A 24,438-nucleotide genomic window follows, 5' to 3' on the forward strand; every position below is an offset into this window, starting at 1 on the left:
TTGGTTAGGAGCCAAACTGTACCAGCGAGAGCTCAGCGCAGAAACAGATTTAATGTAAGACAGATGAACACACAGAGATTTACAAAGAAGGCTTACAATGCAGAGTCAGGCGTGGAAGAGTACAGAAGACTGCCTGTGCACCAGAAAGCCAGAGGATCCATCTAAAGATGGAAGGCCTGCAGCTCACTGCAAAGTCTCCCATGAGTCTGCATCTGCAGGCTGGAGTCCGCACTGGAAGCCTGGGGATGGATGTCCAAGGTAAAGGGGAAGACGCAGCTCCTCCGAGGAAACACCAGTGAGCCTTCCTTCCCCTTTTCATTCTATCCAGGCTACAAATCTATTGGTTGGTGCCACTCACACCAGGGTGGGTCCTCTGTCTTCAGTAAATTCATCATCTAGCCATACCCAGAAGTACGCTAAGTCAATCAAATTGACACCATAGTGATCTATCACACAAACTGGATTCAAATCCTAGCTTTAACATCATGCCTTAACAGTCATAGGACCTTGGACAAAAGATGAACCCTTCTGGGCCTCAGGCTCCGCATCTGTAAAATGGGCCTGTACAAAAATGAGTGTTGTAAGGATAGGGAGAATGGTGTAGCTGGAGCACTCACTGTCTACCTGGCATACAGTACACGCTGGGTATTACTGTTACCACGCTCTCTTCTTTGATGCTCTTTTCTTTCCCTAGAGATGAACAATCAACAAGCCCAAGTTTTCCTCCGTGTAGCAGCTCTCCCAAGTTGATGAAGCTGCTAGATCATGCGCACATTATATATCCTGATGTTCCTCTTCCGAGGACTGCAAGGCCCTCATTCTGATTCACAGTGATTCATGGTTCTCTTCCTTTTCTCTCGACACCCCCTCCACCGAAAACAGAAAAACACAATTGAGAAACAGCACAGCACAGCTGAACGCTGTGGACTCCCTGTAAGTCAACATGTGGGCAATTTCCCCCCAGGACTTGGCTGCTCTCTGAACCTCAGCAGCAGCCCTGCAAACTCAGGTGGAGGTTTCTGAAGCAGAACACAACCTGGGAAACAACCGGTAAATGCGGCCCTGGTGCCCTGCCCAGGATGTGCCAGGCGGGTGCGCTGCTGGTGGCTGCTCTGAAGGGAGAAGCAGCAGCCTGCGGCAACACACAGCTCAAGCCACGCCCCTTCCACCTTCCCATCCCAAATGGAGGGAAAAGTCTGGCTGCAGACCCTCACCATCATTCAGTCACTTTAATGGGCTGGTGAGAGCAAAACAAACCGTCATGAACTACTGGGTTTACTACTCCACCAGGGTCACCCAGGCCTGAGCATGCAATCATCAACTTACTTCATCACTGCCCAACCAGTCCCACTGCGAGGAGAGCCAAGGCTTGCTCTGTCCCCACCCTCTCCTCCTGGACTGCCACTGGCCACTGCTCATCGCCTGACCCGCAGAGCACCTTGCCGTGCACTGCAGGTGAGGTTCATACTCACACCGGGTGTGACCTCAGATGGCAGACACTTCTGTACTTGCTACCAGGGATTCCTCCTGCAGAAGAGAAGGCTGCTGCCTGGGCCACAGGTAGAAACAATAATCATCTGCTAGACAGGAAGCTTGGGGGCGGGGGAGCCAGCCATCTCACTGGCTGCTGCACTGGGGACACTGGAGCCGTGAGGCTCCTGCCTTCAGAGTGCTGGTGCTGTGGTTTATAAACACACACCAGCACCAAGCACGGGGGCAGGCAGTGCAAAACAGAGGGTGCAAGAGGCACAAATGCCACAGTCTATATCGCTGGCAAAACATCAAGCTTCTGGAGTTTTCCTGTATAGCAAAACTAAGTAACTACGGTTTTCTCTAGCGAGTGCTTACTGGGTACTTGGCATTAGGTTTATTTCATGGACATTATGGCATTTTTCATTTCTTGCAACACTGCCCCTGTGGAGAGGCAGAAACTGAGGCCTAGAAAGCTCAGAGGCTATGGAGACACCACTAATAAGCCACACTAAAGCCACATCTCTCCTCCAGGACAAGCCTCGTAAAACTGGGTCTGAAGTTCTTGCAGGCACAATGGACTAAAAGCTGGCGAAGGTCTCTGGGGCTGAACTAAGGCAGGAGATGGCTGGTGATGTAAAGGAAGGCACCAGTTTGGGAGAAATGTCACCAGTGGTTAGAGACAGGAGAACATTTCTAATTAACGGTGGCACCAACAGAGTGGGGGGAAATATTCACCCTATACATCGATTAAAACAGCTAACGTGCTGGGTGTGGTGGCACACATCTGTAATCCCAGCACTCGAGAGGCTGAGGCAGTAGAATTGCCTGGAATTTGAGGCCAGCCTAAGCTACAAAGTAAGTTCAAGGCCAGCCTGAACTAAACAGCAAAACTCTATCTCAAAAAAGATAGACAATAAATAGACAGCTAACATTTGAGCGCACACAACCTTTAAAAACATTTTTTTACAACTAGTTAAGATAGTTGTACTGCTGATTTGTCTGAGTTCACTGAAGAGAAAGGTTTGTGCTGGTATTTTTTGGACAACTGAATGCAGATGTCTTGTGCTCTGGGTGAATGATTTGGGGATGACAATGTGCAATGTATGTACCACTGTTGCCCCCAAATTGATGTGTCTTGAAATTTTTAGTTTTCTTTTTTTTTTCTCCTTGAAATAAAGTGGATTTGAAAAAGAATCATTTTTTAGAAATATGTCTTATTTATGATTCACAGTCACTCCCTGAAGAGGGGATGACAGTCACCTCATTTAGACGGATGTAGCCAGAGGCTCAGAGAAAAGTTTTCGAGGACCTTGGTCAGTGGTCACCCAGTCGGAAACTGTGAAGAGCCAGAACAAGGTCCAAGTTGGTTTACTCCAGAGCCTCAGCTGTTCACATCTATGCTCAAGTGGTTAAAAGTGACATTTTGAACACCAAAAAGGAGAACCAACTAACACACATGATTAACAAAATCAATTATTGTATAGAAGGCAGACTGCCTGGATTCTTAAAAAGATAATAGGCTTTATCTAGGACAGGAAAAAAAAAAGTAGGATTCTAATAATGTCTGCTCTGTCTCTCTCTATGCAGAGCGATTTTATGTGTGTCAAGGTAACAAACACCATTTCTGAGTTTGACAAAGATGAAGTTGAAAACATATATGATCCTGACTTGTTAGCGTAGTGACAATCATGAAATTCATTAATTCCATTAAATTTTTGCTTGGGGGGAGTGGAATTTAGGTTAATATACCTGCCTATAAAAATAGACTCCTGCAGTGTTAAAATAGTATACTGCTTTATTGCTATTGCAGAATCAGAGTTTGAACAGGCCTAGTGAGAGAGAATGTGTTTTCCTGTTACCTCCACAGAGTAGTAATTCTGATTATAAAAAAAAAAAAAAAAAAAAAAAGGACCATTCAGTAACCGGACATGTTCTCACAGATCACTGGGACGAAACTGCGTATTCCTGAAAGGTTAATCATCGCCTTTTATTATGTGCCTCCCTCCAGCTGTTATTAGTGTATTGGGGTAGCTAATTTACTAAATGAGTTCTGAAATCCTGTACTAGTTTATTTCCAAGAAGGTGACATCAAGAAACTAAACCCTGATACCATGTGATGTTTCCCTTTGTATCACATATTTTCTGGGTGTAAGGAAAAAATGTCATTAGATCTGGATCTAATTGAGTTCCACAAAACAGCAGCTACAGTCATTGTTGGGCTGAATACTTTCTGCCCAGGAAAATTATTTTCACTTTCCCTCCATTGCAGCAGATTTATTGTAGCCTTAAGGACAGGCTGAAAATTACATCGCCCCACGTGAGAAAAAGTTCTGGTAAGTTTGCAAAGCATTCACTAGATCTCCTGAAACCTCACAGCAGACAGTCAGGAAGTCCTATACTGACTCTCAGGAATCCTGCTGTGGAACCTGTGTGATGAGGGTCTCCTGAGGTTCTGGCCGTCCTCTCTCATTTCTTTTAACTCTCACTAGATCTCATGCACAGTAAGGTAATTTAAAAGAATTGCTACAGTGTCTCAGTTTTAGCTATTCACAAATCAGGTACCCCCATGCTAACAAAGCAATGTACCAGGTATAAACTCCTCGGCCGATTAAAAAACAACCACCCTTCATAGAAGAGCCTGCCACTTCCACAGGAAGACAGGTGTGGAAATGGAACACTGGCAGACAAAGCAGAGACGTCATGCTTACATTTTCCACCTAGCAGCAGAGACACTGACTTCATCTCCCCTCTACAGGAAGGGGTTTTGGAAAGTTCCATAAATTTTGCCAACCAGGTCAGTGAGTTCACAGTGAGCCATCCGCCCCTTGAAGATTACTAATCTCATTGTGTACACAAAGATCATCACAGTTGTGACAAGAGAAACCCAGCTTCCACAATTTTCAAGCCTGAAATGTCTTCTGTCAAGTGCGACACTAACTTTATGGACCTCCACCCCCAAATGCACCCCAATTACAACTGCATTAGAAAAAGATTTTTGTGTCAGTTACCTGTATGAAGGACCAGGCATCCTCCAAGACACTTCTAACTGTTGCTAGTTAACAAAACAAATCTTTGTACTCGTTCGCGTGGAGTTTCTGGTTACTTTCACAACAAATTGTTTAAAAAAAATTTTTTGGGGGGGTCTATTTTTGAGGCAGGGTCTCACTATGCAGTTTAGGCTGGGCTTGACTTCACTTTGTAGCCCAGGTTGGTCTCGAACTCGTCACGATCTTCCTGGGTCAGCCTCCCAAGTGCTGAGATTACAAGCGTGTGCTACAAAACTTTTTTTAAAAAGTGCAAAACTAAAGGAGATAAACGGGTGTACGGTATATTATTTCATCAGCTTATTCAAATCGTGAAAACTTAAATCACTCGGGGAAACTGATTAACAGGTGCTAAGGAGAAGACAAGCACCTATACCAGGCACTCATCCGTTTCCATTTGGGACAATCAACTGACCACCCAAGTCACGCAGGACAGAGTCTGTCACATTCTGTCACTGTAGCCATTACCACCCGGACGTCTCCCGATCTTGTAAGAAACTGGTCCTGCTCTACCTCCATGAACTTTACACCGGCAAGCTGACACCTACATGTCCAGTTTTGGGAGTTGGCCGCGCAGAGAGCAACTCCAGGTTCTGCTAGTAGAAGAGATGCCAGGTGGCGGCGGCGATGTTTTCAGTGGCACTGGATCAGCCAAGGGGCGAACGGATGCTGCAGCCTGGCCTCGCCCGGGTTAACCAGCCCGGGAGGGCGCAACTGTCCCCGAGGCCGCCGGCGGTCCCTGTCCCCGGGACTCGCGCTGTGCCTCGGCCTCCGCCTGTGCGTGGCAACGCTACAGGCTCGTCTCCGCGGCTTGCTCAGAAGAGCTATTTTCGCCCACAGCCAAAATCAGCAACAGCAAATTACACTGCAAACAATGGCGAGGGCGCCTGCCCGCTTCGCGCGGCCGCAACTCCGGAGAGCCAGCGCCGAGGCGCACGGACTTTGCACGCGGGCGCAGGGCGCTCGGGCTCCGCGCCGGCCAGGGGGACGCCAGGGGAGGTGGCCCGGCCCAGGGACCGGTCCGGGGACCCGGGCACCGGCGGGCAGGCTTCCCTCGCGTCCGCGCGAAGAGCGCCCCCGGCGGGGCGCGACCTGTCGAGGACCCCGGGCGCCGGATCGGGGTCTCGGGGCTGCGGTCCGGGCTCCGGCGCCCCCGCCCCGCGCGCCCCCGGCAGCCGGAGGGGCGAGAGTCTGCGCGGACCCGGAGCCGCCCGCCCGCCCGCGCCCCCTCCCGCGCTCGGCGCCGCCGCCCCTCCCGCGTCTCACCCGCCGCTTGCAGCGCTGGTGCCGGCCCGGGTCCGAGTAGGTCCGGTCCACGGTGAGCGCCGTGTCGCTGCCCGGCATCGCGCCGCCGCTCACGCCGGGAACTTTGCCGCCACCGCCGGGGCCGCGGCGCCGCTGGCTGCCGGAGCGCGCGCGGGGTCGCCCCGGAGCCCGGCCGAGGGGGGCGCGCGCGGCCGCAGCTGTGCCGACTCCCGCCCGCGCGGCCGCCCTGCGCTGCCGGCGCCGGGGCGGGGCGGGGCGGGGCTCGAGGCTCCGCCCCCGCCGCAAACCCGGCTCCAGGTGCAGTTTCCAGGCCCCCCTCCCGGCGGAGCTGAAACTTCTTCCACCCCTTGCTCAGAAGTCCTCGGTCCTCAAACGAGCGCCGCTGACGCAGTGGACTTACCTGTGCGCTGACGATGAACGACGGCTTTGAGAGCAACACGCTGACGCCCGCTTTCAGTGCGTCCATGCAACAGGCACTACCCTCAGCTCCTAGCGACCGGACCCTGGGCGAAGGACTAGCAATGTTATTTAAAAAGCCGGTTTCCCCCCTCTGTCAAATCACTGAGCACACAACATAGTTTCACTTAAACGAAGATCCTTCTGTGTTGTATATTTGCATTTCTGCATGTCTGACTTAGCATGCTGTAAGCCACTGGGAAGTCCAGACCTAGCTTTTCCTTTAGTGCAGTATTCGTCGCCGTGCCCAGTGAACAGTTCCTGCCACAAAGTTGGAGCCAGAGTAGAAACAGAGTGATGAGCAATTAAACAGTCGATTCCTAACACAAAATTCGGAGCACCTGGTCTGGCTGTGCCCCCGTAGGGGGCTGCTTGGCATGCTGAAAGAGCTCCTGCGGGGAGGAGCAAGCTCTGTTTTTTGTTTTGTTTTTTTGCCTTTTTTATTTTTATCGATACCAGGGATCGAACTCACGACTGCTTGCTTGCAAGGCAGGCGCTTATGCCGCTGAGCTAAATCCCCAGCCCCAACAAGCTCTGTTTTCAAGGGTGGGAAATCTGGCCTTGTTCTGTGGGTGCTGAGCAACTGCTGGAGAGAGATAACATCAAAGCAAAATTCAAGAAGTTGGTCGGGCTAGTGGTGACCCTTACCTGGAATCCCAGCACCTGGGAAGCTGAGGCAGGAGGACTACCGTGAGACCCCAGCTCAGGAACAAAAGGACTGAGGATGTAGCTCTGTGGAATGGCTCTGTCTCCAGCCCTTTGCCCCAAAAAGAAGACAGTGTCTGACAGTCTGAAGCACTAATTAAAGACAGGTAAGGCAACTGGGAATCCAAACGTCTTCAAAAGCAAACTGAATCATAATATCATGGCACATCCATCTAGTACAATATTAGCTAAGTGGAATGGAATGGGACAGCTCTTTGTGTGTAACTATGAAATTATTTTTCACAGTAAGATGTAACGGAAAACCACGGTGAATGTTTAAGTTTAAAAAAATTATCGCAACAAAAGACACACACACAGCCATTGATTGTCCCCAGAGTGCTCCCCCTCACTTTGAACACACTTGTCCTGTCATTCACGATACTTTGCAGAGCAGTTCGGGAAGTCCACTCTCGTCAGGATTTAGCTGTGCTGGGGTGGCTGCCTTGAGGTCCTGAATCAATTGCAAACACTTCTCGTGGTCAGTTTGGCTTTGGTGACGAGCCAGGAGGCCCAGGGTGCCAGGTCTGGTGAATAAGGTGGAGGAGGACAAGCTGCAGTGTGTTTATGAACCTCCCGTACTCAGGAGCAGCCCTCAATATATTTTTTAATCACACTTCATGAAGCCACTGATGGAAGAGGCTGATTCGAAAGTATCAAAAATGCTAAGTATGTGCAAAGCCAGGATTTTCGAGGGGGGCGGATGGCAATGTGTCTTTTATTCTAAGACCCTTTTTAACTTAAACACCCCTGTGTGTTTTGATCACGTCTCTATAGTTCAGTGAAAAAAGCGATGAGCAGAATAATGTAGATGGTATTCTGTCATTTGTGTAAAAATAGTATGTATTTATATATACATGTATGGTTATATATACATAACTCGTTTCTGGGAGGATAATCAAAAAACTATAGAAACAAATAGACAAGAAATGAAGCCAGGTGAGGGAAACTAGGTAGCTACAAGCAGAAATAGAAGAGGTTTTTTTTTTTTTGGACTGTGTATGCTTACTTATGGCATACACTCAGAAAGTGTGTTCAGAAAGCAAAAAAATGGGGATTTTTTTGTTTGTTTTTCCGAGACACCATCTCACTATGTGTCCAGGCAGCCTTGAACTGACTGGCAGCTTAGGCTGGCCTCAGTCCTCCTCCCTCAGCCTCCTGAGTGCTGGGGTCACAGGTGTGCGCCAGCACGGCCCTGCCAAAAATGATTTTACTTAAAGAGAGTAAACTTTTTAAGCCCAATTTAAGAAGAACCAGGAAAGCTAGTCCAAAAACCCTCCAAAAGATAAATAAAAACTTAAAGATCCCCTCCTCCTCCAGCAGGCCCAGATAGATTTTCAGATATGTTCTCCCAAAGCAGAGAAGGGAGAGAACACATGTTAGGGGACATAAGTGACAGGACATTTTAGCCAGGGTGGCCGGAAAAGGCCAAGTTGATAAGGCAGCATCTGGGCAGCGATGGGGGAGTGTGTGTATCCAGAAGTAGATATGTGGAAACTTCCGTCAGAGATCAAGCCAAGGCCCTGAGGCAAGCACACTGTGGGAATGTTCTAGAAGGATCAAGAAGGCCCATGTTTTCTGAAGGAGAAAAGATCAGAGAGATCCTGGAAGACCAGATCACACGTGACTTTTTAGGCCAGTTTAAGAATTTTGGCTTTAACTGTAAGGAAGAAATAAAGATTTGAAATTTTTTTCAGTTATTTTTCATTAACAATGCAAAGAACACTTTGCTATCTCTCTCTCTCTTTTTTTGTCCTGGGAATCAAACTCCCAACCTCATGCTTGCCAAGCAGGCACTGTGCCACAAAAATCTGAAAATTTTTGAGCAAAGGAGTAACATGATTTGCCTTTTCTCTGAGGCATAAAGAAAAATTCCTACTTTAAGTACCAAAATCAATACCAGAGATGGTAAAGACCCAAAGGAGGGGAAAAAGAAAACCTTAAAATAGAAGAAAATGAAAGAAGATCATTATGGTCATAAAAAGCAAGTCAAGAAAGCAAGTCACAAAGAATATAAACCATAAAAGTTTGACAACATTAAAAAATGTAGACTTCTGTATACGGAAAGAAATAAAAGAAGAAGTTACAGTTCCAGCTTTAAAAAACCATATGGGTAAACCTCACAAACAATACTGAAAAACAAAACAAGTAACAAGTCATAGAAAATGACATGTAGTAAAAGTCTCTTTATATGAATCTTTAAAATATTTTAATATTTAATATTTAATAAAACTATTAAGAAAAGCAAGAACTGACAGATTTCAGGACAGTACCTCGGTGAGGAGATGAAGGATTCAATAGAGAATAAGACTGTAAATTATGCTCTTTTTTTTTTTTTAGTAAGCAATACTCTTTAATAAATGATTATTGGTGCTTGGAGCATGCATTCATATTCATCCTCATGCACATAATCTTTCAGAATAATTTAAAACTTTAAAGGCAACAAATGTTATGATGTTATCCTTAAGCCACTAGTAACTTCTGAAACAATAGCTCTTACAAACATAAAGCCTGATGTGACTGTTACTATGAAGTCATTGTGTCAACCTCATCTTCCAAAGATCCGTTCTGAAAATCTGTCAGAGCCCATCTCTGGATGTCCCCTCTTCCCTGCCTGTCCCTGCTGTCTGTACCCCGCTCCTTAGAGTTACAGGAAGTATACTGTGCAGGGGTGTGTGTGTAACTGTGTAAAGACATTTAGAGTGGCCGGCCTAAGTGAGGCCTTTGCTCAGCATGCAGCCGGGCACCTCCTTTCCATATCCACGCCCGTCTTGGTGTTCCTCAGAAGAACCGTGTCCTGAGATGCTGACCACAATGAGAGGGATGAATTCATTATCACATCTGATTAAATTTCAGTGAGCAGAGGATGTTCTTTTTTTAGATCATTTAGATTTATTTCATAAACTGATTGCCCAGAAGCAGCTCTGCTGGACACTAATATAAAATAAATTTTTCAGTACACAAATTAAATAGCAGAAGAGCAAGCTCCCCAGAAAAGAAAGGAACCAAGCAGCGCTCATCAGCATCTGGCTGTCCTTCTGGGAAGTGGGGCCCCAGTGGGAAAGTGACCTCCCTTTCCTCTGGGGGCAATGCAGCCGTCCAGGGTTTGGCAGGAGGTGGCAGAGACAAGTCTCCCGAGGTAAGAAAGCTGACTGACACCTCCACGGGCCTCTCTCTGCACAAAGCAATGGAGGACCTGACGAAGTTTAAGTGGCGCCGCAGTGACACGGAGGAATTCAAAGGTTCGCAGCTGGGGGATGAAATGCGAACTTTCTTCCCAAGCGGAAGGAGCAGGAGGCAGCTTGCGCTAAGCACCAAAAAAGCAGAACAAGTCGGAGTTCACCACGATGAGGTCAGACGTGACAAATGGAGGACGTGCATGGCTTTGTGGTCCAGGCTTGTCGGTTTTGCGTGCCCAACATCCAGCCTGGTCTCTGCAAACGGCTCCTAGATTTTCTTTTGGGACCCAGAGCTGACACTTAACCCAAGTGGTGCAGGCGAGGCAGAGGCAGGCCCTGGCTCTGGCAGAGGCCCGTGATCCAACCTGGGGCGGTCAGAGTTCCTGTGACTTGAGCAGGGATCAGCGTGTGACCTTGTCACAGCCAACCCGAGTTCCCCCAGGCTGTGAGGGACAGAGTTGCGCCCATCTAGAGAAAAAGACTCCCCACCCGGAGTCACCAGGAACGTCAAAGATGGTCATGCCCTTGGTACAGTGGCAGGAAAAAGGAAATGGTGACACGGCCTTTAGGGTGTCTCAGTCTTACCGTTATCATAGGAAAAGGAAAGAGACAAAAGGAAAGTCTGATTTTCATGGTGAAAATGCGTGCCTCTCTGCAAGTAAAGGGATGCTATTTCTTTTCATGTGCTATTTTAATTAAACCGTACAGAGAAGATGTCCCTTTGGGGAAAAATCATAAAACTAAAATAATAGTAAGGGTCCTTCCACTTAAAGATTTAAGGACAAAGAGAGCAAAAGAAAGAATCAGATGTTTAAAATCTATTCAGATAGCAAGGCGTGGTGGTGCCTGTAACCCCAGCACTTGGGAGGCTGAGGCAGAAGGATTGCTGAGAGTTTGAGGCCAGTCTGGACTAATAGTGAGTTCAAGGCCAGCCTGAATCTTACAGTGAGACCTTATCTCAAAAACAAACAAATGAAAACTTACTTGCCTTGAAGTGACATGGGGATCTCATACGTATCTCATATCTGTCAGCAACATTAGAAAATGTGCACACTGGGGACCAGAGGCTCCCTGGGCTGCTGCAAATAAGAAGCTCTGATTGGTGCACAGCCAACTGCAAATGACCACTCTTAACACTTACATTTAATTTCTAAAGCAGCATCTTCCCCACGCCTGTAAGGAAGCAATCACTGCTACTCATTTGGCATCAGCAACCATCGGCACAGAAGCCCAAAACTTCTACTTGGCAAGATTCTGATAACCAACGGGAAAGGGGGAAGACTGGACTGACACCTGGCAGAACAGTGAATGTACCTCCCAGTACTCTTTTTTTAGCAAGTGTAATAATTTTGTGCTAGCAGTTTTCAAACACAGGGATTATCAAAGCAGGTTCCACAGACAGCCTTCAAAATGTCTGGCATTTGCCTTCCCAATGGACCAAGGTTATAGGCAAACGTACAAAGGCAGGTTTTATCTGATCAAAATAAAAAACTATTGCCTCATGGAAAACTTCATTAGGAGGATGAATGACAAGAAACAGGCAAAGAGAAAATATCTGGAAAACCACATATGCAGAAAAGATATGTAGACAAATGTATTAAGAATTCTGGAAATGCAACTAAAGTCCGGGTGTGGTGGTGCACACCTGTCATCCTAGCCCTTGGGAGGCTGAGGCAGGAGGATCAGGTCCAGTTTGAAACTAGCCTGAGTTATACAGTGAGACCCTATCTCAAGAAAATTCAATTATAAAAGGTTAACAATATAAAAATGGGCAAAAGACATGAACAGATATTGAAGAGGATTTATGGATGGGGAACAAACATGGAACTAAGTTCAACATGAACCATAAAACAGATGCATTTTAAAACTACAAGGGGATGTAACTACCCACCTGTTGGAATGGCTAAAGGAGTAAAGATGTGGAGAAACTACATAATTCATACACTGCAGGTGGGGATGTAAAGTGGGTCAGAGTCTCTGGAGAGCAGTTGGGCAGGTTTTAATTTTTTCTATAAAACTAAAATATGCAAATATCATCTGACCCAGCAATTATACTCTCCGGCCTTCATCCTGGAGAGAGGAAGACATGTACACAAGAAACCTGTACACAAATGTTCACGTAGCTTCACTCCTAACAACAAAGACTGGAAATAAACATCTGGAAACAGGGTCTTGCTAAATCACTGGTTGCTCAAGCCAGGTCTGTACTTGTGATCCCCGTGACTCAGCCTCCACAGGTGTGAGGTCCCGTCATGCATGCCTGGCTGATTCCTTTTGTGTAACAGTCTCCCTGAAACGGAAGAAAGGTGAGTGGTGATCATGCCCGGCCTTGTGTGCCTGCAGCAGCTGCAGAAGGGGACCGATCACTAGTGACAGAAAGGCCAAGCCAGGAACCACCTGGGTGGGTGGGTGGGGGTGCTGACAGCGGTGACAGACCACAGTGATGCATGGTAAAACGCAGAGATAAATACACTCATGCACATGCACACACGTGTGTTCTTGTGTGTAGTGATGCAAAAGCATTCAGCAGAAGCTGTTCTTTTCATTCTGATCTTTCCTGGCTGGCAATTTTGTATGCAGTTCTGTACTTCCTTGCCATGCAGGCACAAGCAGGGAACCACAGGCCCCTGTCACCCACACCATGAGGTTAAGTGTAAGAAACGCACTTTTTCCCCCTTACACAGTCTTGCTATGTAGTCCAGGCTGGCCTTGAACTCACTATGTAGCTCAGGCATGAAACTCAAAATGATCCTGCTGCCTCAGCCTTCCGAGTACTGGGATGACAGGGCTGCACCGCCGTGCCCAGCTTACGATGTTTTTAATTTAGGGTGTTGAGTATCTGTGAAATAAGTTGGGGAGATCTAAATATGCAGTGGACTGCACTAATGTTAACATGGTGTCTATACGAAGGATGCTACCATTAGGCCAAAGTAGGGGAAGGGTGTAGGCGATCTTCTCTATTACTTCCTATGCCTGCTCCTGAACCTAGAATAACTCCTGGATTAAAAGGCAACTTAGTGACCCAGAGACCACGTCTCAAAATAAAGAACTGAAAAAGGGTTGATAATATAGCTCAGGGCAAAGGCTTTGGGTTCAATTCTCAATACCACACACAAAAAGTTTAATTGAATTATATTCTTCATTTCAGAGTGCAAGGTTCCTTTCCAAGGACAGACTTTGGGTTGGGGGAATGAGCATACAACACAGTAAGCAGAGTTGGTTTGCGTTTCTTCCTCTGGAGATGCCATCTGTCTCCAGGTTTTGGCCCTTGCCGCACCAGAAAAGGGGACACAGGGCATGCACACTGTGTCACAACCACACCGAAGCTGGGCCACCGGCAAGCAGTACCCTCCATCCCTGGCCACAAGCCCTAAGTACAGCACCCAGTGCAAGGCAGATTCTACAGGGTTTTGGTGAGCAAATGACCCATCATTAACCTCTGATTTGGCTGGAAGAATGCCATAGTGAGGTTCATAGATTTTATTCAGCTTCAAAATGACCTTACATATATTAAACTGTTTAGTAAAAATGTACATGGTAGGGTGAGTAGACAGTTCCAATCACACGCTTACTCTGTTCATAGATGGGCATTGGTTTGAGTGTTTTCCATCATAAAACTAAGGTTATAGCACAGTGCTGTCACTTCCAACCTCTTTGGGGGGTTTGTTTTTTTGGTGTGGTTTGGTTTTTGTGAGACAGTCCCACCATGTAACCCAGGCTGGCCTTGAACTTGCTGTGATCCTCCTGCCTCAGCCTCTTGCATGCTGGGATTATGAGTGTACGCCACCACGCCTGGGCATTTCTAACTTCTTGATCCTACATTTAGAAGGAAAGAGTTGGGTGATCACTATGTGTGACTCTTGGCTATTTATAACTGCAGTTTCCCAGAAATCTACAACAATGTTAGAAAACAACAAAAATTCAAATGGCTTCCTTTATGCTGGACCCAGAATGCTCCAGGCAGGGGACTTTGTTATGGAGCAGTGCAGTGGTGCTGAGGGGAGCTCTGGGTGACTCCCTTCTCAGCATGGCCAGACCAAGAGGATCTGTTTCATGAAGCCACCTGGGGATTTGCTCTGTAGTTATTCCATCAGCTTTGCAAGATAAGACAGTGGGAGATGATGCTCAGAGAACCCCAAAGTACTGTGAATTTACACAATACAAGGCCCACTCCTGTCCACAGGGAGGATGCTACCTGCTGAAGCCCTCCTTGTCCACTCCAGACCTGATCATCTCTTTCTTCCTTAATTAGGTAAATATCTTCCTTCTATCACCCAAAGATTCCATTTTAAATGATCTTGTGCTGTTACCAAGAGGTCAGGAATACTAGAGACACTGGATCCAAACCCTGTGCACTACTTACTAGCTAGAAGGCCTTGGTTCTTAGATTCATTTAGATGCTGTGGACAACAACAGTACCTGCCTCATACTGTCATTGAAGATTTCATGAGATAATATCTGCAAAGCACATACAAAATCAGGGCTCAACAGCAGAAATCATGCTGGCCAGCGGAGAACCAGACACCCAAGCCCTGCTGTGAATCAGCAGAAGTTGCAACAGCCAGGGGACAACCAGGAAGCCACACCTCCCTCCCACTCAAAGCCGCTGGCTGATTCGGAGGAACACAGACTGAGATGATAGCAACTGAAATGAAGAAACAACCTAACACTTTGTATTGGTTGCTTGACTTTGCAGGCCTAAGGCTAGTAATCTGAAAAATGATTTAGAGGATAACAAGAGGCATTTTTATGCTAGTCATTGTTAATTTCCTGTTATCTTGTTTTGAAGTCCTGTATCATTTTCATTGTTTTGTTTTGTTTGATTTGATTCTGTTTGGTTTTGATTTTATTATGTTTGATGGTATGGGCAGCTACTGTGAAGATAACAAGAGGCATTATGGTAGCCATTGTTGATTTCCTATTATCTTATTTTAAAGACCTGTATTGCTTTCCTTGTTTTGTTTTGATTGCCTTATTGTACTTTATCTGTTTTTATTCTCTTTAAAATAAAAAAATATAAAAACCCCAAAAGCTCAATAATGTCTGTGGAAAACAACATTAAACCTAAAGCCTGACTCCACTGTTTGTTCCTACAGTGAGGCTTCCAGGATTTAAAAAGTGCCCTGTTGAGGAGAAGGCCGGGTTTCAGTGCCACCTCGTAATCATCAATATTGCTATGGGACCAGGAAGAGGAAGAGAGTGGGAGTCCTGGTGGCTCTGGGCCCCAGCGCCGCTGTCCACACCTCTGCTGTGCGGCAAAGTGAGCAGGGTCCGCTGGCTTCCTGCCCCCGTTCTTCAGTTCCCTTCATTCCCAAGCTGCTCGCTCCCAGGCAGAAAATTCCTTTTTGCTTGTTCATTTCGACCAAACAATCCCACTTCTAAGAATCTGTTCTGTAAAGATAAGGCTGTGCAGGAAAAGTTTCAGAGCCAAAGACCATCATTTGTCACAGTGTCATGTCATTCTGAAAAGGCTGAGACAGGTCGAAGATTGATTACGCATGAATAATAAAGGACTGCACATATGAATAGTGACCTAGCCATGCAGAGATGACAGCGTGGCCACTGCAAATCACACTGAGGAAGAAGATGTTACCATGTAAGGGGTCATTTAGGTAATAACGCTGTAAAAATTACCAGGTTGACAAAAAGTATTATGATACACCAGCAGTGACCTGGGACAGCAGGGACAGTCATACCCATCCCTCTGTGTTCATCCTACAGGACAACTGTTAACCAGAACACATCCCAAAGACACTGACAGTCCCCAACGGGAATCAACCCATTATCATCATCAACAGAACAGACAAATGTGGCACCATTTTTCCCAATTAAGGTCCATCATCTGTTGCCCCATGTCCTGCATGAACCTGCAACTGGACACTCGCTGTCTTGAGTCCTCTTACTAAGAGGGGCTTCCCTGTTGCACATTGTCAGAGTTGGTACTGATTGCCATGGAACCCAACAAAGCCTGGTGCAAAACATTCCCCAAATGTCCAGGGCAAAATGGTCAATACAGGTCCAAAATAGTTAGCTACCAAAGAGTAAGAAAAAAAAAAAACATTTTTGTTGTGTTTTCTGACAGCATCTCTCTAGTGCCCAGCACACAGCCGGTAAATGACAAGTTATTACTTATTTAACGTTCCTCATCTGCTCTGGGTACTTCAAATGCACCAACTCTGAGTTACTGCCAAACCCTTGCCTGCTGTCTCTATGCTGCCAGATGCTATTTTTTCCTTCATTTCACTGAGTAGCAACCAGCACTGCTGAGCAGATTAAGTGATTTGATCAAAGCCGTCTGGATACTAAGTTGAAAGAGCACAATCTATATCCCAGGTTAGCCTGAGCCCAAAGATCACTTATAGGGAACTCTCCTTGGATGATCTGTTTAACCCTTACTGGCCTGCATTTTCTCACCAGTAGAATGGGAATAACTGTGACCATTAAACAATAACTGTCTCCTGACCGGAAGTCTCTGGCAGCCTACTAAGAGTATGAATGGGGAAGGACCCCACAGCGTCCACCAGTGTTATTCTCTCATAAAACACTTCAGGAGCCTGAACTTGCCTTGTCCTTCCGCCTGCCGGGCCCATTTCTGCTGGGTCCCAAACTTCTGAAGGAACACCCACCAGTCCTTATGACGCCCGCGACTATCTGCTTACTCCAAGCCTTATAGAGCTCTTAAAACTCAACCTTGCATCCTTATGGCTTTATCCTTAGGCTGAAGACTCTGTGTAAATCTTTTCTGCAATTTCCAACCGCTTCTGGGTTTTTGGCTCTGCATTTCACGTTCCCAAAATGAACAATCAAGTCCCACCTCACTTGGGAAGGAAAGGTTCAATTTTTTGCAAGTACATAGAAGTACTCAGTGTTCTAGCTGACAGTCTTGAAAGGTTTTCTACACTTCTATTATTTCCTTTGGCTGTTGCTCAGATCAGCCTGTGGCTGGTGTTCCTGCAGTTCATATTTCTGATAGTCCATTGATGTTTACTTCCATTTGAAGGAATGTTACCCTGGACCCGAGCTAACAGGGTACTCAGCCAGCAATTAAGAATTTAAAAAATTAACTTATGAAGAAGTACTGGCGTGGGGGGACTTTTCTACACTGTTGGTGGGAATGTAAACTAGAACAACCACTGTGGATCTCAGTATGGGGATTCCTCAAAAAATTAAAGATACAAATTCCATTTGACTCAGCTGGGTATCCTCCTGGAAGAGTTAAAGACATTACAGTGAGCTATGCATAGCCATATTTATAACAGCACCATTTATAATAGCAAAATCTTGGGAGATAAACAAGTCATTTGTAGGAAAATGGACTCACTTTAAGACCTTACTGTTGGGTGAAATAAATCAGACACACAAACTTAAACATCACAAGGATTCACTCACATGAGAGACCCCAACTATCAATAAAGAGCAAAATAAAAAGATAGACAACAGAAGATATATCTTCCTCAAATGGGAAGGAGATCAAGAAATGGAGGGAGACTGGATGTGGTTGTACAAGCCTGTAATCCCAGCACTCAAGAGGCTGAGGCAGGAGGATTGCTTCGAGTTCAAGGCCAGCCTGAACTGCATATCAAGACCCTGTCTCAAAAAGGCCAAAAGAAAAAATAAAGAAATAACAAAGAAAGAAAGAAATGGGGGCAAGGTAAGGAGATGAAAAAAATTACAATGTGTTATATATATATACCAACTTGACACGGGTCATACAAACATTATGTACTGCAATCATGGACTGATTTTTTGAAAACGAGTAACCAGAAGTTATTAGAAACATTACACATGGGCATTGTCTAACAAGAGGATGTGGTCAGCAGCAACAATGCTTCTTTCAAATACTGAAAGGGAACAGTGGAGGGCACAGAAACAAAAAGAAAAGATCCCAGAAGAGAGCTGCCCAGTTTACATGGCTTGGTTTTGGATTCCTGCTCCACCCAGGGGAACAGAAGTCCGTTTCACTGAGGCTTCCTGACACTCAGTAGGGCAACACTACTCTCCGCACAGTGCTCTACTGAGAGGAGGCTCTTCCCATTCACCACTGTTTCTATCTCATCTGCTCATAAGTAGATCGCACTGCTTTCAGCCCAGAAATATCAGAAAGTTTTATATAAAAATCAATGAAATTCAAATGACCAATCAGAATGTATACTATGTACAAAATCCAGCCTCAGGAATACTATTTAAACAATTCTGCTTTGGATAGTTCCCCTCATGTGGATATCAAGATTAACTGCAATGAATGATTGTCCAAAACCCAACTCAGGAGACAAGAGTCCCACAGGCCTGAGCAACTGCTCACCGCGATTGAGGAAGTCAGATTTAAATTTTACTTATGTTTACTATAACATAGGCTTACTATGTTATTTGAAGACTAGTTTTTTTAAAAAAAAAAAAAAACCGCAAAATATTCTTTCTCTGAAATGCTCAGGACCAACACTATTGTTAGCATATCCTGGAGACTCAGAGCCTGTTTTTAGGGATCCTCTCAGGTTCTGGGTGTCCTGGAATCTGGGGCAAAGAACTGGATAAAACATGGAGAAAAAAAGGTAGCGAGGTTCCACATTTACTACAGTCAGGGCAAGCACTCTGCCGACTGAGAATGGGCTCTGACATCTCACTGTGGCCGGGAGGTTTGTCACGGGACTCTTTCATATCCCTCATCCTTCTCCTGCGGTCAGATGTAGGCTGTCTCATCAAACTCCTGCTTGATTTTGGCCCAAAGAATGGAAGACAGCGCTTTCTGATTGATCCCAAGTGCAGGGTTTGGGAACTGTATTCTGCACATGCACGAGGAGTCTGTGATTGACAGCTCATGCCCACTTGCCCAGCCGGTTTGCTTTGCCCTAATTGCCCACCTCAGGATTTCAGATTTGGGGATTTTTTTTCAGAGTCTGGGATATTTACATATACATAATAAGATATATTGCAGTTAGGACCCAAGACTAAACATGAAATGTATTTATGGGCCTAGCTGAAGGCAACTCAGTATGAGAGTTTTAGTGTACCTGAATTTTGATCCACTCATAACATAGTTAGGTGTGGTGCTGTATCCAAGCTCACAAAGTTTCAGATTTTGCAGCACCTTGACTTTCAGATTTGGGATGCTCCACCTGTATTTTCACATGACAATATAAAGAAGAAATTCCACTTTGATTTAATTATTAAAAAATAGATCAGTAGCCAGTCATGATGCTGTACGCATGTAACCTCAGCACTCTGAGAAGCTGAGGGAGGAGGATACAAGTTTGAACCCAGCCTGGGCAACTTAGCCAGATCAGTGCAAAGTCCCTAGTTTCAACAGTACTGCAAAAAGAAAAGGAAAAAAGAAAGGAAGGGAGGAAGGGAGGGAGGGAGGGAAGAAAAGAGGGAGGGAAGGAAGGAGACAGAGAGGGAGGGAAGCTAACAAGTGTTCTCCACGTCATTATAAAAAATATGAACTAAATACAAGGTAAACTATAAACATATTAACACAAGTGTGCTGCGTATCTCCCCACCACCACCAAAGTGATCTCTCGGGCCGAAATAGATCTCCCTTCCCTGGTAGCATGATGTGTAGAACTTTGACTGAATATTTACATATATTATCTGGTTTATATTAATTTCTGTTTTATCTACTTATGCTGCCTTCTAATCGACTGTCATCTTTTGAAATAGAAGACTCACTTGCTCATTTTAAAAATCCATCAATCCCCAGCATGCTTCCCACAATGGAAATCCTTCAATATGTTTGAAGATTTAAATATTGTGTATAATAATGTGCTTTAAACATTCATTTTTTAAATAAAATAAAGCCTAAAACTAATATCAAGGTATTCTATACTCATAGAGGGAAAGATGTAGTATCAGACAGATATTAACTTCCCCTAAATCAGTCCAGTCAAAAGGGCTTTTTTTTGGCCCCACACACTGTCACATATCTGTAATCCCAGCTACTTGAGAGGCCAAGGGAGGAGGGCCGGGCATGTAACTCAGTAGCAGAGTACTTGCCTAGCATGTGTAAGGCTCTGGGTCCAGTTCCTAGTAATACACACACACACACACACACACACACACACACACACACGAGTTTCTTAAAGGCTGATGGGGGAGCATGGTGAATAGGGCAGGTATGGTATGCCCTCCTAATCCCATAGCTAGACATTTTATCAGCAATACTAATTAAGTTCACACAAGGAATAGGGACTGAGACAACACAGACCACAGAAGAGAAACTCAGAAGGTTCCTGGTGTGTGTATGAGGTGCAGGGTATTGAGGCAGGACTATTAACCAGTGAGAGAGGGAAACAACTGGTAATACCTACAGAAAAAGAGTGAGACTGCAGTAGATCTCTGGGTACCAAACCAAAATAAAAATTCAGGTGCAATTTTTTCACCTCTGAAAATCACATCATATTTTCTATTATTGAGAATCTATTGAGAATCCCAAGTCAATTGTGTAAAACACAAGTTAGATCTCGATAGCCATGGCTGCTATCCAGTTAACAGGCAGTAATGAATTAGCACAAGTTAAAAGGACCAGAAATGATGGTTTTGAAGCGCTTACATGGCGGGCGCCTGCCCAACAGCATATGTAAAGGGGTAGAGTTTTTCTTGACTTCGTGTACTCAACTGAGCAGAAGTCACTTGTGTTTAGAAAGGTCAGACTCTCACAGCTGGGCCAGAGCCCATTAAATACAGCACATGAAGGGACTCAGTGACCCGGCAAGGTCTTTCAAATGCCTTCTTTGAAAGGTATTAGAGAAAAAAGAGGAAACCATGATTCCAAAACAAAAACCTGCAAGTGTGCAGGCCGCAGTCTCTCCCCATGCAAGCCGGGCTGGGTCTTGGTTCCACTCCTCTGGCTGATGCTGGTCACCCCGGCATAGCCCTGTCTACCTCCATTCAGGGCACTGGGCATCCACATGGGGCTGGCTCTGCAGGGGCCGCTGCCCTGCTGCATGCCAGAGCTTGCAGCAACAACTAGCACCCCCTTGTTTGGAAAAACTTTCAAGTATGTCACACAGCGTGTGCTCCAGGTCAGCATCTGCTGAGTTTGCTTTGAGAGTCGTTTCACCCCGTTTCCTTCCTTCTTCCCTTCCTTCCATTTATTTGTTGTTCCGGGGATGAAACCCAGGACTGAGCCACACTGAGCTACGTCCACAGCCCTTTTTTTATTTGTCACTGCGAGACAGGGTCTCACTAAGTTGCCCAAGTGGGCTCAAACTTGCCTTCCTCCTGCTTCCCCTTCCCAGAATGCTGAGACTACAGGCGTGCATCACCGTACTGGGCTCACCATGAGTTCTTCCATTGCTCACAGTTTGTACAGTTTGACAGCAGAGAGCTCATTCGGGGTGCAGGGATCCTGGGAATGCACCACTGCACTGGCTGGTTTCATGCTGTGCTGTAGCTGTCCTGTCCTGGGTTCTCCCGTTTGGTCCTGTGACACTCTCCTATCGCGGGCCTGGTACTTCTGGGGACAACTATATTCACTGGCCTATGCCACTATGACAAAATACCACAGCCTGGGGAGACAGAAGTTCTCCGGAGTCTGGAAGTCCTGGATCACCATGGCAACAGGATTGGTCTCCCGAGGCTGCTTTGATCTTTGGTTTGCAGGTGGCAGCCTGCTTGCTGTGTCCTGATGTGGTCATTCAGTGGTACATGTGCAATCCTAGTCCTAAGACGCCAGTCCCTATCAGACCAGAGCCAACCTACTTGCATCCTGTGAATGAAGCCACCTCTCCACAAGCTCTGACTCTAGTGAAGTCACACTGGAGGTCTCAGTGGTCAGGGCTGCCATTCACCACTTCCAGCAGGTCACACTTTCCACACAAGTAGCTCTGCTGGGCAATGAAGAGGAACCTTAAACCTCCAGAGGAACCTTATGGGCCTGGAAAAATCAAATAAAACCCTGATTTCTTTGGCTGAAAATTTCTCTTTAACTCCTACTTTGCTCTTTAACTCCTACTTTATGTAAAGACAGAGTTATGCAAGGAATCTCATTAAATGAGGTAGCTAGAGCAGGAATGATCCAACCAATGCCCTTGACACACCTCCCCAAGGCCCGGACTCTTCTCCCACACAGCAGCTCTGCTTCCCGGCAAGCTGTTCCTTGGGAAAATCTGTATGTAGGGCCTCGGAGTAAGTGGACAGGAAGGAGACCTGTGGGCAGAGGGACAGGAGAGATGGGGACTAACAAACCTGATGAACAATGCTGTTCTGTCCAAACAAGATCCCAGGGTGGGCCTGACCAAGTAGAACTGTAGTTTGAAAAACAGGTATTGAGTATGGCAGTGCATGCCTGTAATACCAGCACTCACGAGGCTGAGGCAGGAGGATCACTGAAAATTTGAAGCCAGCGTGGGCTACACAGTGAGTTTAAATGCAGCCTGAACTACTTAGCAAGACCTCATCTAAAAATAACAAAGACAAAACAAAACAAAAACCCAAACTAAACAACAATATAGGTAAGAGGAAGAAAAGTACTGAGACCTTTTATAAGACAGTGATTGTTTTTCAGTACTGGAGATGGAACCCAGAAACTCATACTGAACTTAAATGATCAGCTCTTTCTTTCAAAAAAATTCATTTTATTAGTACCTGTTTGCAATACATGAAGTTCACATTACTCATCTTAGAGGGCAGATACATGTACAAGATAGGTTATGGACACAGACCTGAGGCAGGAGATTAGGGCGTGGCAAGCTGGCTGGACAGTCTGACCTGTCAGTCATGGAGTGCTGTCAAATCACAGCTGGATGCATGTGCTGAGCAGCTCTGAAGCATGGGGTGGCCTGGGTGTGCTGTCCAAGAGGACATAAAAGATGGTGGCCGCAGATTTTGTCTCCATTACCCTCTTGTTCTCACAGTGGCCCACCCTGTGCCCAGGGCTTAGCTTCTCTTCAGAGCAGTTCTTCCTCTTGAGCACTTCTTTCTGCCCACTTTTCACTTCTTTTTTTTCTTTTTTTACCTTAAATAAATGTTGAAATTTTACATCCATCAGCTGGCTGTCCCTTCCAATTCTTGCAACAGGACAGTCAAAGCCTGGAAAGGACCACTGGCCACCTCCCTGGCCTATAATGTACCTGTCTGGCCCTTTTTATTATTTATTTTGAGACAGAGTCTCTCTAAATTGCACAGATTGGGCTCAGACTTGCAGTCCTCCTGCTTCGGCCTCCCAACTAGCTAGGATTAAAGGCATCACCATACCCAAATCAGTGATGCATTTTTGAAGCAAAATGTAATCTACTTAACAAGATTTGGGAGACAAGTGCAGACATGGAATTATCAATGGAAACAGTGACGTAGCAACCAGTCAGCAGGAAAAAGTTCATTCTCTGAAGGTTTTTTTCAGGTCAAATAAACAGTATCCCCCAAGATTCAAGCTGGGGCTAGCAAAGGACTCATCAGTACCAGATCCCAACATCAGGAGTCAGTACGATGTCTAAATAAATATATTTAGGGAGCTGCGGCCGACAAAGGGAGTATGTATTATGTATTGATTTATACTGCATTTCTTGGTCTGCTTCAGAGTTTGGAGTCTCTCCAGATAACGTCCCTGCCAACTTTTAGGTAGTTTATAACAATTTCAAGTACCTCCAAATCTGCATTTTCAACAGATGGGATTATTAAATGCTTAGTCCCAACAATGATCCATAGAGGTATTACCACCCACCAGCAGACAAAGCAGAGCTCTCTCCCATCCACTCTCATTCCTGTAAATATTTACATCCTTCCATTCACCCGCTTCCAGACTGTTAGATGTGGAATTTCATTGCTATCTTAGGGGGAATGCAGGAAACTCTTAATGTTTTCTGGATTTCCCAATTAACTTGTTCTCAGGAAAATTTATCTCGAGTATAAAGAGTAAATACAGTTCAGGGTTGTACCTGTATCCATTTACCTATCAGTTATGCTTCTGAATATGGTGCCAATATTTTTTCTCAAAGAGGAATCAATCATTTAAATAGTTTATACTTTTAAAGCCTGTGATTGTGGAATTTAATGGGAGGAGTGTGTAGTCTTGCTTGCTTCCTTCCTTTCTATTTCCCTTTCCCTTCCTTCCTTCATTCCTTCTTTTCTTTCTTCCCCTGAAACAGGGTCTTGCTATTGTGCAGTCCAGGCTGGTTTGGAGCTCATTAGTGATCCTCCTGCCTCAGCCTCCTGAGTCCTGGTATTACAGGTGTGTGCCATCACACCTGGCTTCAACCTGCCTTCTTAGATGAGGAAACTGAGGCATGGATATGTAAACTGACTTACCAATAAGTGGGAGGCTAGAGGAGGAGGCAGGGAAAGGGGAGAAGAGAGCCTGCAGTAGCTGAGGGCACCACCTGGCT

At 45.7% G+C, this 24,438-nt stretch overlaps 1 protein-coding gene across 3 annotated transcripts in view; it reads right to left on the reverse strand.

Annotated features, from left to right (window-relative positions):
* Window positions 1-24,438, reverse strand: part of Tmcc3 (transmembrane and coiled-coil domain family 3) — a 245,548-nt gene that overhangs the window by 61,017 nt on the left and 160,093 nt on the right. Inside the window, exon 1 of one of the 3 annotated variants that reach the window (XM_063255308.1) lies at window positions 5,784-5,974. The exons of the other annotated variants lie outside the window; for them this stretch is intronic. Within the exon in view, the coding sequence (XP_063111378.1) occupies window positions 5,784-5,861 (78 nt within the window). The 5' untranslated portion in view covers window positions 5,862-5,974. Of the gene's footprint in view, window positions 1-5,783; window positions 5,975-24,438 lie in introns of those variants that run through there. 3 annotated transcript variants of the gene reach the window in all.

This window comes from Cavia porcellus, unplaced genomic scaffold (assembly GCF_034190915.1).
Source record: "Cavia porcellus strain 051 isolate PalLab524CR breed Dunkin Hartley unplaced genomic scaffold, mCavPor4.1 scaffold_8, whole genome shotgun sequence".
In the NCBI taxonomy this organism is placed as follows: domain Eukaryota; kingdom Metazoa; phylum Chordata; class Mammalia; order Rodentia; family Caviidae; genus Cavia; species Cavia porcellus.